This window comes from Saimiri boliviensis, chromosome 17 (assembly GCF_048565385.1).
Source record: "Saimiri boliviensis isolate mSaiBol1 chromosome 17, mSaiBol1.pri, whole genome shotgun sequence".
In the NCBI taxonomy this organism is placed as follows: Eukaryota; Metazoa; Chordata; class Mammalia; order Primates; family Cebidae; genus Saimiri; species Saimiri boliviensis.
Genome location: NC_133465.1, coordinates 15238247 through 15254669, shown reverse-complemented (window position 1 = coordinate 15254669; position 16423 = coordinate 15238247). Strand labels below are relative to the sequence as shown.

The 16423-nt window shown below is 42.8% G+C and overlaps 1 protein-coding gene and 1 pseudogene across 2 annotated transcripts in view; both read left to right on the top strand.

The window, feature by feature from the left end:
• Positions 1-15928, top strand: part of PMP22 (peripheral myelin protein 22) — a 34200-nt gene extending 18272 nt beyond the window's left edge. For both annotated transcript variants that reach the window (XM_003929260.4, XM_003929259.4), the window contains exons 4-5: positions 5681-5821; positions 14616-15928. In XM_003929260.4, the coding sequence (XP_003929309.1) occupies positions 5681-5821; positions 14616-14779 (305 nt within the window). In that variant the 3' untranslated portion in view covers positions 14780-15928. The remainder of the gene's footprint in view (positions 1-5680; positions 5822-14615) is intronic.
• LOC120367059 (small nucleolar RNA U13) lies at positions 7380-7477 on the top strand (annotated as a pseudogene).
• Positions 15929-16423: the final 495 nt, after the last annotated feature.

Sequence of the window (16423 nt, the reverse complement as noted above, 5' to 3'; positions counted from 1 at the left end):
AGCACACAAATGCTGGAGAGAGTCAGGCTTTGCACATGCTCGCAGGGGACCCTATCCTTGGACAGGATCAAAGCCCTGTCATTTCCGGAGTGTGTGATATCTGCTGTTTCTTCGTCTGTCTATTCCAGTTCTGCTGAATGGTTCTGACTGGGAAGCAGCAACATCTGAGCTTAGGAAATGTCCTCAGGGCCCCGTGGGCTTCCCTTTGAACAACAACCGGAGCTCTTGAATCTTGCACCAGCCTTTTGGAGCTGGAATGGAGATCTCTTCTTTCTGGGCTGGGCTCTCTTCTTCCCTCGCTGTCACCGTGAAGCTTTTGATCAATGGCACTGGAGGAAAGGAAAAGCCTCTGTTCTTCATCTGGGCATGTGGAAGCCCAGTCCTGCCCAAATTCCAGTAGTAGCTCTTTGAGTTTTGGAATCCAAACTCTTAATAAGTCAATAGACGGCTGCATCTTTTTCACCTTTTTCACCTTTTAAGTTGCTTTTAATTATTTAAGTAATACATGTATCATAACACATGAAAATATTCTCAACTGAAAGGCCTTCTTGACCAAACTCTTCTTCATTGCAACAGTAGTTCCTGGGGGAACCCACTGGTATCAATTTGACACAAGGCTTTTGGCTCTTTGCCTATGAATACTTGCATGCCTGTGGATGTCTGTATATAATTACATCTTTTTTTGGTGTCTGTTTTCATAATGATGACATGTTGTATGTGCACCTTACTCTTTTCATTGTCTTGGAGATCCTTGAAAGACTATTCATTTTCTAACTCATGATTTTTTTAACTGCTGCAAAATATTTCATTGTAAGGATGTAACATAATTTATTTTCCCTCATAGAAATGCTACAATGAATGTCCTTATTTATTTTCTCTGAGTATGTGTTCAGTGTTTTTCCAGGATATTGTAAACACTTGAACATATATGTCATTGTGTCATCATGCTAGAGGTGCTACAATTTTTAAATTAAGTGTAATGGCAAAAACTACAATTACTTTTGTATCAACCTAATGTATTCTGCCATAAAATGGCTGGTCACAAAAGGATTATAATATTATTATCCCTATAAATGGTGTATGCAGGTACCTATCACTTATTTGTTCTGCTGATACTATTTGTTTTTTTGAATTTTGCCTGTTTGATGGATGAAAATTGGTATCAGCCTCCTCATGGGTTTCACTTACATTTCCCTGGTTGCTAGTGAGGGTGAGCACCTTTTAAGATGTTTATTGGCTGTTCATATTTCTCCTTTGCTAATCACATGGCTTTGAAATTTTACATTATCTGTTTTCTCTTTGTTGCCTCTGTAATTTAATTTTATTAATGATGTGAGCTAGAGAGTTAATTTTCTGTTTTACCAAATGAATAGCCAACATCATTTATTGTCTGCTGTGTTTTTTCCCACTGGTTTATATGATGTTGTTTATTATATACTAAATTTACGTGTATGCTTCCAAAGTCTTAATTCTGTCCCATTCTTTTATTTTTCTTCCGTGATTACTACAAGATTTTTGAATTGCTAAAACTTTATGATAGAAATATAAGCTTTGTATATCTATAAATAAAATACATTTTATTATAATTATATATAATTATATAGCATAGTTCTGATATGCTGTACAATTATGTATTATAAAGATATATAATTATTAATTATATATTTAAATAATATCATATACTGTAACAAAGTATAGATATATGTTTTAAATCTGGTAGGTGATATCCTGACTGATTGGTTTCATTTACTTTTTTGATTTTCCTTTTGGTTGTTTGTTCATTTTGGGTTTTAGTTGCTGCTGTTGTGTTTGGTTCAGAATTTTTCTTGAATGTCATTGCTCGTTGTTTTTTAGATGAATTTTTTAATTGATTTTTTCCAGTTCCAGTTGCAATATGGATTAGGAGAGCATTGACTTTGTAGATCATATTGAATGAAATCGGCATCTTTGTCATTTTCAGTGTTTCTGTCCAAGAACATAGTATGCTTCTGTTTCTTTAGCGCTTCTTTTATGTACTTGAATAAAATTTGTCTAACTTGTTGATGTCCCCCCTCCAAGAACCAGATATTTTTATTAAATGTATTATATTTTTTTCTGTTTCATTAGCTGATGCATTTATTTGTATTAGTCCATTAATTTTGGATTTTTTTTGTTGCTTTTTTTCAGCTTATTGAGTTGAAAGTTTAGTACACTTTTTTAAAGGATTTTTCTAACATATGCATGGAAGTGTATACCTTATTTTCTGACTGCTTTGGCCACAATCCACAGGTGTCCCACGTGGCTCTCAATATAATTCCTTGCAGAAGAAATTTTTACTTTTCATCTTGGTATTTTTATCCGAGGAACTATCTGGAACACTGGTTTTAAATTTCCAAATTTATTTTGGCTAGTTCGTTTTTAATGTCGAATTTCTGTTTGCCTTTAGTTATATGTTGAACCTATATCATTTCTGCTTTGGTATTTATTGAGATGTTCTTTGCTGCCTACTATATAGTCAGTTTGAAAGTCTGTCCCATGTGTGTTTGAAAATAACTTATGGTTTTGCTGTATAGAAAATTTGTGACTCTTGCTGTATAGACACAAATTTTCTATACATCTATTAGATCTAATTTGTTAGTCCCCTTATATCATCTATATGCTTTCTTACTTTTGGTCTACCTGACATCTGTTTTGAGGAAGGAAGCTAAAGCCACTGTCATTGTGGTTTTAACAATTTCTTCTCATATTTGGATTATTTTTTGCTTTTTACTTCTCCAGGCTATGTTATTATATGCATAAACATTTATTTTCTTCAGTCATAGCTCGGGTAAACCGGAAGTAAAGATCAAATAAACCAAATCTTTCCTCCGTGAAAAAAACCAAACCACTTTCATCCTTTCAACATAAATACTATTTTTTATGATGCTGTTATTACTTTATCTACTTTCTTTTTTGTTAATATTTGCCTGAAGCTTCTTTTCAAAATCTTTTTTGTCTTTGACAGTTGCTTGTTTTAGGTATAGCTATAATATTAGAATATAGCTATAGCTACAATGTCTTTTTTTTTTTTTTTTTTTCTTGAGACATAATCTCTCTCTGTTGCCCATGCTGGAGTATACTGGTATGATCTTGGCTCCCTGCACTCTCTGCCTCCTGGGTTCAAGCGATTCCCTGCCTCAGCCTCTTGAGTAGCTGGGACTACAGGTGCCCACCACCACATCCAGCCCATTTTTTTTGTATTTTTTGTAGAGATGGGGTTTTGGCATGTTGGCCAGCCTGGTCTTGAGCTCTTGGCCTCAAGTGATTCACCCACCTCGGCCTCCCAAAATGTCTTAATCCAAAATAAAATTCCGTATCTTATGAGTGTCTTGAACCCATTCACATGTAATGTGGTCAATGATAGACTTACTGCCTTAATGCATGTGTTTTATTTATTGTGCTTATGGTTGAAAACCATCTTCTTCATCTCTGGATCATCAGAGCCAATCAGAGGGCTTGGCTCAAAACAGTAGGTATTCAACAAATGCTCATTGAATAAAAATGTCCTTGATCCTCTGATTCTGATTTGATTTGAGAAACAACTTATGGCAAAACAGCTCAGTTGTAATGGGTTGGGGAATACAATTCAAATTATTGGTGAAAGATGTTTCAAGAAATATTTAGGTTGTATTATTAAATATTAGATACTTTCTGTTTATATAGATTTAACATACAAAGATTTTAAGTTTTCTGTATATGTGAGTTCTTGTTCACAGCAGTTCCTGCTGATAATGACAGGGGCATGGGGATGAGGGTGAAAACAGTATCTCAGGACTGGAGAAGGAAATCTAAGATACTGTCTCCACCAGCCACACTCCTCATGAGAGTGCACATGGAAGGACATTTCCCAGCCACAGTGAATCCCTTTATTTGTCTTAGTTTCAGATTTGGGTCTCAGATTTCTTTGTAATTTCAGTTGCATCTACCAGAGGAGTACTAGATAATTTGTTTATTTTAAGCAAATAATATTATGGCAACATTATCTTTATTGCAAAGTGCTCCTCCAGAAGAACCACTATGCTGGATAAAGGCAAACGTGAATTAAGGTTAGGTAAGAGTGAAAGCAGGGTGGCTCACAACCCATTAGCTGTCATTTTCCTACTTTAATTGACAAAGAAATTTAAAAAATAAAAGAAGCATACGTTATGCTTGAATGCGAAGAGTACTAGACTAGAATGAAAGGGCTCTCAGATCTGGCTGTGTCATTTGGGCTCATGAAAACACCTTTGGAAATCTCTTTCAATGCAAAGGAGCTGGACTGGTTGATCTCTCAGGCTTCTCCCAACTCTAAAATATTTCCAGTCTGCCTTGGAAATATCTGATGTGAGACTCTAGTAACAGTTAACCTAATTGGCACCCTTAAATTCTGCCATGAGCTGCTTGCAACTCGAAACAAGTTTATCTTACTCAGTTATGAATGATAAGCCCCCTAGATTTCAGAGCTGTGAGTACCGAGTTAAGCGTTGATGTGTGCTTTTGAAACCATTACATATGGTGGTTACTGAGCTGAAAGGATTGAACCCTGCAGCTTCCCCAGCTGCTCTTCCTCCATTAGAGCAGTGCCTGCCCCCAGTATTTTGTGGCACTTGGGAGACAAGACAGAGGCCAAAGGCAGCTTTTTATTCTGGGCTTCCCTCTACAGTGCAGAACTCAGGTTGTTTCTTCTTTCTTCCCTAAAATGACATGAATTTGCATGATGAACTGAAGAAACCATACACAGGAGGCACTGTCTTCTTGCCTGAATTTCAGCTGGAAGCTTGGAGATTTGGGGTTCAACAGAGATAAGGAAGCATAAGCCTTAATCCCTTCTGGTGGCTTGTGATACACACTGCTCTGTGCTGAGGCTAATGGCCAGGATCAGAGTTGACTTAAAAAAAAAAAAAGAAAACAACCTCACAGGTTGCCCAAGCAAATAGAGAACATAACTTTATCCATCAATATTTTTTTCCATTCTTCTAAAACATTAATTTGGGCTCTAACAACCATTCCCATGATCTTTACCTCTCCTTGGGAATGCAGATAATTTGAACAGTAGTTTCAAGCTATTTTTCTTGGAATGCAGAAGTTCCCATAAGCCCTTCAAAGACGCCTGAGGGCAAGAAGAGGGGCAGCAGTAAGCAGGGCTCAGGCCTCTTTAACACAGACACATGAACGTAAGTAGCACATTTGCACCAACACTGGAGGGAAATTCAATATATTTTAACATGACTGTAATTACTAGTGGTGGGACTATAGGCTTTTGTAGCCCCTCTCTAAATGTTCACATGTGTTTTATATGCATGTGTGTGTTGTGTATTTGTATATCTGTATATACACATGTATATGTATAGAAACACATACATATATGTATGCATATTTGTACATATAGGTATATATGTGTGTAATGGGTACATATCGGTACATATATGTGTATGTATGTATATATCAATACATATATGTGTTGATATATGTATATATTTTTTTCCTCAAAAGAAATTGAAATGATGACATTTTAGATTGCAAAAGTGAATTGTCTGAGTTCTGCTAAGGAAAAAGGGCTTCTGCTTCTGCTGCCTGTGAGACTGTACTGTCAGCAGTCGTGACCCCCCAGGCCCTGTACCGCGAGGCAGAGTCTTCCCCTGGCCATGGCCAGCTCTCCTAACCAACTTTCTCTTCCCCCCAGAATGGCTGCAGTCTGTCCAGGCCACCATGATCCTGTCAATCATCTTCAGCGTTCTGTCTCTGTTCCTGTTCTTCTGCCAACTCTTCACCCTCACCAAGGGGGGCAGATTTTACATCACTGGAATCTTCCAAATCCTTGCTGGTAAGTTGTAGATGGTAAAGTCCATGTGGAAGCAGGGCCCATCCAAGGCTGCGGAAGGATTAGTTTAGTAGAAGGATGTAGCCCCAGAATGACTGATGTTCATGAGTTTACCACTGGATGCTTTCCATAAAGTGAGGGTGGGTTCTCGTGTGTGTGTGTGTGTGTGTGTGTACGTGTGTACATGTCTTAGAACTTGGAACTTAGAACGCTCCCCTTCTCCCTGGAATGAGATGCATATGAAAGAGAACTTAGAGAACCTGAAAGGAAGGTCCCCACCCAAGCTCGGCATATCACCAGGAATGAAACTACAATCTGGACACATAATCAGAGGTGAATATGAGGCTATCAATAGAGCAAACGTCAGGCTTGAGAACTATTTCCTGTAGATTACATTATGCCTCCAGATGATGGCCCTGATGTGCTAAGAACGGGCAAAGTTGTTCTCAGGTACGTGTCTTCTACCAGGAGGTAGTGATGAAGTCACGCTGACAAATTCTCACCTGCCTTGCTTCCGGTTCCTAGATTCCACTGGCTATGATTTACTGCTGTCATCCTCTGATATCTTCATTTTGGCAGTCCTGTGTAACATATCATCATTTCCAAACATGGGACCATAACAGCACGTGAAAACACATGAGAGGTCTCTTTAATCTCTTCTCTAAACTGTCTTCAAGTTCCCTCATTAAATAGATTATTAATATACACAGGGCGCACAGTCCTAGAAACTTCTACTACGCAGGGTGACATTTTCCAACTTTGTCTCTGGATTCTGCCTAGCATCTTGCTTCATTAGCTCTTATCTGTCTATCTGTTGACTTACTGTGGACTGAGCCAGGAGGACATTGGAGAGAAGTAAGAGGCAGATGCAGTGGTGGACTCCGTGGTCCGAATTCATAGATCATGAACTTCATATGTACCATCATGTCTGGGTACTGTGAGATGTTCTCAGTTCTGACCCTCTGAGAGGGCAAAGACTGTAGCATCTCTTCTCTGAGTTTTTTGTCTAGATGCCCATGGTACCATTTCACCACCCTGTGCTCAGGAGCAGTCGCTGGAAAGTTGAAGGCAGCCCATGTGTGTTTGATGGATATAATGCCTTAATTAGGGTTATATGGGAAGATACAGCCTGAGTTTACATATTGGTGACCTTTTCTAGAAGCCAGAGAGTTCCCCTTTCCTGAAAAAAGGAAGTCAATGATGAACCACTTCTTATTAAACACTTAAATACAACATTTCAATTCTCATGGTTTTGAGATTTCAAAACCAAAGTGCTTTGCTACTTACCCATGCCCTATTACAACAAGCCAAATTCCTGGATGGTTGTTGGCTCTGTTAAATGACTGATTATGTAAGGAGATACCATTTCTTGGTACGTTAAAGTGAAGAGTTATCCTTACTCACTCAATTTTCAGATCTAATAAAGACAACTGTAACATATCCTGGCATTTCTTTTTTTGCTTACTGGTTTTAGTTTGACATCAAATCAAATAATGATCATATCCATTACATCAGTGGATATGCCCAGGAACCAGAAGTTCCATAATGTATTTATATTGAAATGTTAGCTTCCTAAGTGATGATTGGGTTTTCATGCTCATGTGTGAGATGTCCCTCTCTCAAACCTTGTTATGATGTTGGCACATTACCTATCTGATGTGAAAAGGATTACATTCTATTTGTACAGGTTTGTTATTTTATTGATGAATCAATTGAGCCCACCAGAGGGTAAATGAATGTCCAGTGTCACCCAGCTCGTGACATGACAGAGACAGTTGTTTACACTGAATGTAGTGAATTACTTATCCTTATATTTTTAAAGACAGAATCCACCAAAAAATTTAAAGAACACAAAATCCAAGGCAGAAGGTCTGCTTTTTATATCATCTTTTATTGGAACTAATTTACAGTGGAAGGTAAATGCAAATTGGAACCATGTATTATTCTGAAGTGCCAAGCACCTGTGATGAATACAAGCCTCTACTGTAAGACTCAATCACATTCAAAGTATAGAGCTGAGAGGAGCTGAGCTGCTGTTGAGGGGTCTCCTTAGGATAGGCAGCACCTTCATCTTCATTCATGCTGCTGAGCTGTTTCGGTCTTACCTCCGTCCTCTAACGAGGTCTTTTTAGCAACATCGTTACACCATTTGAGGCCCAAACTCAAAGTCCAGAGATAAGAACCCTTAAGTAACTGCACTGTGTGTTAAAAGTATTTCAGTTCAACCAAACACTCTTCTCCTAGGTATTGTGAAGTAAGTATATTTACTAATCCACCCTTGCTTCACTATTTTCATTCTCCTAAATCAATACAAGATGTTTAGAACTGTGCTGTTTAAGTGCAGAATTCTGAGTGTAAGCTGGGCATGGTGGTGGACGCCTGTAATCCTAGCTACTCGGGAGACTGAGGCAGGAGAATCACTTGAACCCAGGAGGCAGAGGTTGCAGTGAGCTGAGATCGTACCATGGCACTCCCGCTGGGCGAAAAGAGTGAAACTTCGTCTCAAAAGAAAAAAGCACCCGACTTTGTCCCCTTTTATCCCCTTTATATTTAACCAGTTACCTCTCGTGAGACTGACTTTCAGTTATTAGTTGGTCCACATTTGAATAGGAAGTTATCTTGAATTTGAAATGCTGAGCTGTAATAGCAGTTGTAATCTGTAGGTCCTGAGAATGTCCTGTCCTTCGTTGGTAATCCCGGTCACAGTAATCTGAGAGCTGGTCTCCTGGGAACCTCAGCTCTCTAGGATGATGCGTTGGAAATGGCTGCAGGGTCTTTCCACTAATGCTGAGAACTGAAAGAGTTAGAAACTCTACTTAAAGATTTCCTGGCTCCCTTATCGTGTGACAGTTCTAAATCAATTTTGTCATGCGTTTTTCTGACTCACAGACTGGTAAGAAGTTAGTAATTGGAGAGCTAATTAGAGTAGGGTTGTTGGAGATGAGAAACCAGGTTTTGGGAAAACCTGGTAAGTGACAACATCAAGGAAGTAGTCGGAGAAGCTAAAACTGACAAACAAAAGGAAAGGAAAGAAAGAAGGGAAAGAGAAAGGAAGGGAGAGAAGGAGGGAAAGAGAGAGAGAGAGAAAGAAAGAGGGGAGAAGGAGAGGAAGAGAGAAAGAAAGAGAGAGGACAGAAGGAAGAAAAAGTAGCTCCACAATCATGGGATGTGAAATCTACAAGCATGCATGCAGGGCAAATGCTTCTTCAATGCACTGAAGCATTTTAAGTGGAAACCACTAGAATCTCTGTGTAGTCTCCTGAAGTAGCTGTTATGGGCTGTTATCTCTGCACAGCTTCCCCTCGGTGAGCCCAGCTGTGGTCTTTATGGATGGCACACATGAGCCTTTGGGAAAAGCACGTGAAGTGTTAGGGCTCTTGGAGCTGACTGTAGGTTTGGGAGCTGTCTCTGTCTCCTTGCTGTAGATTACAGCTCTGTGTGTCGTTTGGGGTCTCCATGGTTCGCCAAATCATCTCTTTTTCACTTAGCCACAAGGCTCACAGTTAGGGCCCATCTTTTCTTGACTGCATTAGGTTGGCTGCTTCCTGAATGCATATCAAAAGGCTACTTCCTCTAGTTCAGTGCCTTCAACCTGAGCTGTGCATCAGAGTCACCCGAGGTCCTTTTGAAAAGACGTGACAGTAGGCTGGGCACAGTGGCTCATGCCTGTAATCCTAGCACTTTGGGAGGGTGAGGTGGGCAGATCACTTGAGGTCAGGAGTTCAAGACCAGCCTGGCCAACATGGGGAAACCCTGTCTCTACTAAAAATAATAGAGTTAGCCAAGCATGCTGGTGCACGTCATTAGTCCTAGCTACTTGAAAAACTGAGGCAGATGAGAATTGCTTGAACCCACGAGGTAGAGGCTGCAGTGAGCCGAGATCATGCCACTGCACTCCAGCCTGGGCAACAGAGTAAGACTGTCTTGAATTAAAAAAAAAAAAAAAAGGATTCAGGCCTCATCCCTGGAGACTCTCATTTAATAGTTGTGGGATAGATCCACTGACTAAGTGACTCTGATGTGCATTTAGGGTTGGGACCCACTGACGTAGCCATCAAACTGCCCCTAGTCTCACTGTAAGATTTTCTAGGATGTTTTCCCAGAAACAACTAAACCACCTTCTTAGAGAAGGAATCTCCTGATCCTCTGTCTGGACTTTGGAGTCATTCTTATTTTTGGAACCTATAGCCATCTATTCGTAGACGGTAGTTATCCATGCCTTAGCTCTGCTGGGTTGGGTTGCACGAGACTGGAAAACATCAAGAAATTAGTGTAGACACAGACCAAAAAGAAAGATTTGCATGTTTTGATTTATCTCACTACTTACACCCAGCGTCAAGCTCCGTGTGAGGCACGTAGAGGAGCCTGAACAAAACTGTTGGTTGGATGATTAGATAATTGTGTTTCCTTGGCAGAATCAAATTCAAGTCAAATGTGTAGTTGCTAGGATTAAGAAGAAAAAGAATAGAGAGGACTTATGAGTGAGTTTTACCTTGTCTACCGTTTTGTTATTATTGTTCATTTGTTTTGTTAATAGAAAGATCAATAGAGCTATAGAGCGTTCAGAATAAAAGCATTTGGGCCAGGTATGGTCTCTAATGCCTGTAATCCCAACACTTTGGAAGACTGAGGTGAGAGGATCACTTGAAGCCAGGAGTTCGAGACTGGCCTCTGCAACAAAGCAAGTCCCCATCTCTACAAAAAATCATGTACAAATTAGCCAGGTGCCTTTGAGCACACCTGTGGTTCCAGCTATTCAGGAGGCTGAGGCAAGAGGATTGCTTAAGGCTGGGAGGTCAGGACTGCAGTGAGCTATGATCAGGCCACTGCGCTTGCTCCAGCCTGGGTGACAGAGTGAGACCTGCCTCTCTAAGAAAAAAGAAGAATTTAGTGAGGGGATTAATAAAAGTTCAGTGCCATCCTGTTCAGAGTGATTCAAAGATGGCTTATGTCGAATACCACATTGAGGACATTTTGTTAGGGGTGAATGATTCTGGATGTCTCACTGGCCAGGCCCAGATCAGAGTCAATGCTATGAGTGGCCTTCTAGGTAGCAATGGTCACTTGGGTACAGAAAATGAAACAGGAATGGACGTCAATCACAGAAACACAGAGAGGTTTCCTGCTTTCAGAGGAACAGGCCTCATCCCCTTCCTGTCCTGCCTCATTGCCCTGAAGATGAAGGGGGAGGAAGACAAAGGCACCCACTCATCACCCCAACGTCATGGCTGCGCCTTCCAGTGGCCATCCTGGCGGTCTCACTGACATCGCCTTTCCAGCCAATTTCTCTCTGGCTTCTGCTCCAGACTCTCAAATAAAAGTGCTTTTGCTGAGATTCCCAAAGTACATTTGGAAGTCTTTAATTTGCTGGATCACCCTGCTCCTTTCAGTACTGTTAGCTACTCACTCCTTGAGGCTTTATTCCTCTGGCTTCTGAGACATCGCCGTGTTCCCCCCTTGGCTGAGTGAACACATGCTGTCCTCTCCTCTCTTTCCCTCACTCCGCAGCCAGCCCTCTACTGCAGGCGTCCCCAAACTTTTTACACAGGGGGCCAGTTCACTGTCCCTCAGACCGTTGGAGGGCCGCCACATACTGTGCTCCTCTCACTGACCACCAATGAAAGAGGTGCCCCTTCCTGAAGTGCGGCGGGGGGCCGGATAAATGGCCTCAGGGGGCCGCATGCGGCCGGCGGGCTGTAGTTTGGGGATGCCTGCTCTACTGAGTCCTGCGTTTCTGTAGCATCCTCTGTAGGCATTACGCTCGTTTCTTTTGTTTGGACTCACTAACACCAGTGCAGCTATGCAGAGGCCTCCTCATATACCTTCCAGCTACCTGCCTTGTCCCTGTCCCTGAATCCATTTTCTGCACCGTGGCCAGAGTGATCAATCTAAGACGGGGACATGTTTCTCCTGATATGTTTCTTCTCTGCTGAAGCTTCCTCAGAGGCGTCTCAGCACAACTTCCTTAATGTGCCATGTAAGGCTCTCTCTTTCCTGGCCCTCAGTGAGCTCTCGGCCTATTATCTGAGAGTCCATGTGGCCCCTCCAGTTCCCTGGTTTGGACTCAGTGCCCGTCTATGCTTTTAAGACATCTAGTGCATTTCCTTCCCTCTCTTGAAATTCCATCAGACGATATCAAAATTCTATGCAGATGTCTGTCTTCCAGACACAGAGTCTTTAAGGTAGGAGCCATGTCTCACTTATCTCGGTGCATCTAAAGCAGCAGCTAGAACAGTGCCCGCATACAGTAGGCACTCATTAAATGTTCACTGAACCAAAGGGAATGGAGATGATAAGGATGTACAGGGAATTCCCTCAGCTGCTCCCTTTGACCTTGACTCCTTGGCGCTCCCTTCCAAAGGCTCTGGGCTCTCATCACTCTCAGGGGGTTGCAGTCACTGTTAACGGAGCCTAAGACTTTCTCTTCAAAAGGGCTTGAGGGAGAACTTGTGGGAAGTTGTTGCAGACGTAGCCATCCTGAGACAGGGAGAAACTCTTGTAAGTTCAGTGCCCGACACATGTATGTTGTCTGGACAGGGTCAGTGTCCTTCTGCTTAAAGCTGATCTATGCTCCCAGGCTCAGGCCTCTCCCAGGGAGTCCTGGTCACTGCCAAAGTGCAGAACACCTGCCTATGCCTCGGGGCCTCACCCTTGCCACAGGGACCTGGCGATGCATCTCCACCTACTGGTTGCTGAGAAAGTGAGTGACAGCCCCCTTATTAGGAGGTGTATTTGGCTTTTGGAGATGACTCCTGGATGATGTGAACTGCCTTGGGTTGCAGGCAGAAGGAGGCCAGCCAAAGAATCATCCTTTTCTATATATTTCAGGGTACATCTATTGCTTTACCTGCAGACACTCTTGTAATAATATACTCCCTAAAACATCACTCTCCTGACAACAATCACATAAAGTGTGTATCTCCTCTCTGGCTTTGTAGGTATCTAAGTTTACTGTTTATCACAGTGAAGCTTAGAGTCATTCACTGCTGAGATTCTACTAAGATGAAAGTCATACACATTAAGCTGTCTGGTTAGCCACTGCGCTTCTGTTTACTGCCTCTTTCTGTCCCTCTTGTTCAGGGACGGAATCTGATGTTTTCTCTTAGCCAGGGACATCGGGAAGGAGCTGGTCCACTCAGCTCCTGAGGCATTTCTCATGCCAGATCTGGTTAGACAGCCCACTTTGGAGCCCTGCCTGCACAGCGATAAGTGTGGTCCTGCCCTGCTAGCACTCCGTTAACACCTTGCTCTCTGCCAAGGTCATGCTTCCTTTGTTATAGCGCTGCCTTCATTAGATAAGTCAGACAGAACTCGGGAGACAACTTCGGTATTTCTTAAAGACAAGAGTTAGCACTTTGGAGAGGCAAGCCATGAAGCAGTGGGGCAAGATAATTAAGGATCCTGGACATCAAGGCAAATAAAGTGTGTCCCCAGCAGATCAAAACTGCTGCTTTCCTCCATCAGCTATTAACCAGCCATGATTTCCCCCCTGACACAGCCATCTTTGCTGACCTCTGGACTTCCTGTAGGTGGCAGGTCCTGGATTCCATCCCATTTTGGTTCCAAGGCTATTGTGTGGCTCTGTCAACGGAGGCCAATCAAGTGGGAGTTTTCTCCTCTGAGTTGCAGGACGGTCTTAACAGGGTGTTTAATGTGGTGTATTCCCACTACCGCACTGTCTCCAGACAAAGTTGCAGTGTCCAGTAAAACAGCAGCCCAAATAGCAGTGAGGTTAAATGTAGGTGGCTGAGGTGGTGGGAGGGGCGTGCATTGGGAGCTCTGGAACCACATGAATCCCACGCGGCATGCTGGGTTTATAATAGAGTCACTCAGAGCTTCTCAAAAGACCCTGTTTTCAGGGAGGAAACAGACCTGGCTTTGTGCAGCTCCAGGCTAGCGTGCTGGTATCACTAGGCCCCTTCTTGTCGGGGGACGCTGATTGTCACATGGGCTGGGGCCATCAGTTTGACCTTGGCTGCTCCACAGGGTTCAAGGTGGAGGCCTTTCTTTTCTAAACCACATTGAAGGGCTGCATTGGTGGGCCAGGGAGGGTGGCCTGACTCACGTGTGTATCCAATGCCCTTTATCCCTCTTTGGGCTTCAGATGCAGCCTTGGCGCACGCAGGCAAATGGAGCCTGCCTTTGATCATCTTCCCCGCCACAGCGTGGTTCCCACTCATACTGTCTGCTGCGTCCTCGCGTCTTCCTTTCTTTTCCCCCGTCCATACATTCCTTGGCTTGACAGCGCCCACAGGCATTGCTTGCTTCATCTGGTACGCGGCAACTCTGCTAGCAGAACCATGGGTCCCTGTGGTCTGCGTGGAGCTTAATGCTTTTACCATGACATGACTCCAATAATGGTTAAATGTCATCTTCCATTGGTTTCAGGTAATGCCACAACTCATTTGTGGAGTGGTACATAGATTTCCAGGGGTTTCCATACCCAGCCACTCTCGCAAAAAGACAGGCAGGTTCTTCCTGCAGTCTGAAGGCTTGCTGGCCAGGTAGTGTGGCCTGGAAATTGGTGACAGTTAAAGAAAGAGAAATGGGGCAGAAAACGTAAAGAAAACCCTAAGAGATGATGGCCTGGATGGCCGAGATTGGAAGCGGAGAGCAAGTCGTTTTCCTTGTTCCCATATTTTTGAGCTGCCTCCTTTCAGTTCTGGACCTGGAAGCAGGTCCCTTCCAGAGGTAGAAACGTTCCTCCTCCCCAGCGTTTGTCAGCATCGGGGTGGCAGAGAGGGGGCCGCTCTGCCATGGACTCTCCCTCACCCAGCTTGTCTTTCTCCTCCTCCAGGTCTGTGCGTGATGAGTGCTGCGGCCATCTACACGGTGAGGCACCCGGAATGGCATCTCAACTCAGACTATTCCTATGGCTTCGCCTACATCCTGGCCTGGGTGGCCTTCCCCCTGGCCCTTCTCAGCGGTGTCGTCTACGTGATCTTGCGGAAACGCGAATGAGGCGCCCAGACAGTCTGTCTGAGGCTCTGAGCGTATACAGGGAAGGGAGGAAGGGAAACCAAAAAACAGGAAAAAAAAAAAAAAAAAAAAAAAAGAGCTAGCCCAAAATCCTAAACTCAAACCAAACCAAACAGAAAGCAGTGGAAGTGGGGGTTGCTGTTGATTGAAGATGTATATAATATCTCCGGTTTATAAAACCTATTTATAACACTTTTTACATATATGTACATAGTACTGTTTGCTTTTTATGTTGACCATCAGCCTCGTGTTGAACCTTAAAGAAGTAGCTAAGGAACTTTACATCCTAACAGTATAATCCAGCTCAGTATTTTTGTTTTGTTTTGTTTGTTTGTTTGTTTTGCCCAGAAATAAAACAACTCCATGTTGCCCCTTCCCTTTCATCTGAAAGAAGATACCTCCCTCCCAGTCCGCCTCATATAGAAAACCAAAGTGTGGGTGGAAGCCCCAAATGTCCAAAAGCCCTTTTCTGGTGGGTGACCCAGTGCATCCAACAGAAACAGCTGCTGCCTGAACCTCCGTGTGAAGCTTTCTGTGCACATGCACAAAACGCCCAAACTGGAGCCCTTGCAAAAACGGGGCTAGTGGCTTTGGCATACTTGCCCTTGCAGGTGGAGTATCTCGGTCACACATCTAAATGAGAAATCAGTGACAACAAATCTGTGAAATGGTGCTATAGATTTACCATTCCTTATGATCACTAATCATCTAAATGACTCACTGGAAATCCAATTAACGATTTTACAACATAAAATAGAATGGAGACCTGAATAATTCTGTGTAATATAAATGGTTTATAACTGCTTTTGTACCTAGCTAGGCTGCTATTATTACTATAATGAGCAAATCATAAAGCCTTCATCACTCCCACATTTTTCTTACGGTCGGAGCATCAGAACCAAGTGTCTAGACTCCTTGGGACCATGAGTTCCCAGAGCTTGGCTGGGTCTAGGCTGTTCTGTGCCTCCAAGGACTGTCTGGCGATGACTTGTATTGGCCACCAACTGTAGATGTATATATGGTGCCCTTCTGATGCTAAGACTCCAGACCTTTCATTTTTGCTTTGCATTTTCTGATTTTATACCAACTGTGTGGACTAAGACGCATTAAAATAAACATCAGAGTAACTCACTGGTCTCTCTTGAGTTTTTCTGGGGACGTGAGTGTGGGTATAAGGTTCACATTGGAGCGGGGTGAAGAGCTTCAGTGGAATGCAAAGTTGAACTGGAGATTCGGGTTACAGGATGATGCTGAGGCACCAAAATCATAGCTGTTTTACAGGCTACAGGGAGTCCACAGTGCCTTCAGATGTCTGCTAATTGGTGACAGATGTGAATTGTAGCTGAAATGGAAGCTGTAAATGGACTGGAAGGCACTTGAGTATTCATTTAATTCAACCTTCTCTCATGCTCTGTTGTCTGAGGACCCACATTGAAAACATGGAGGCATGTCATGAGCTCCCCTGATATATCAGGAATGTTGGCATAAGCATCCCAGATCCTGAACCTTGATGTATGGTACGGCGAAAGGTCTCAATGATGGTGACTTGAGGCCAGACTTGCAGATAAAACATTTGTTGGCACCAACTAAGTTCCTAATGCCATCCTGAAGGAGGGAAAGGGCCAA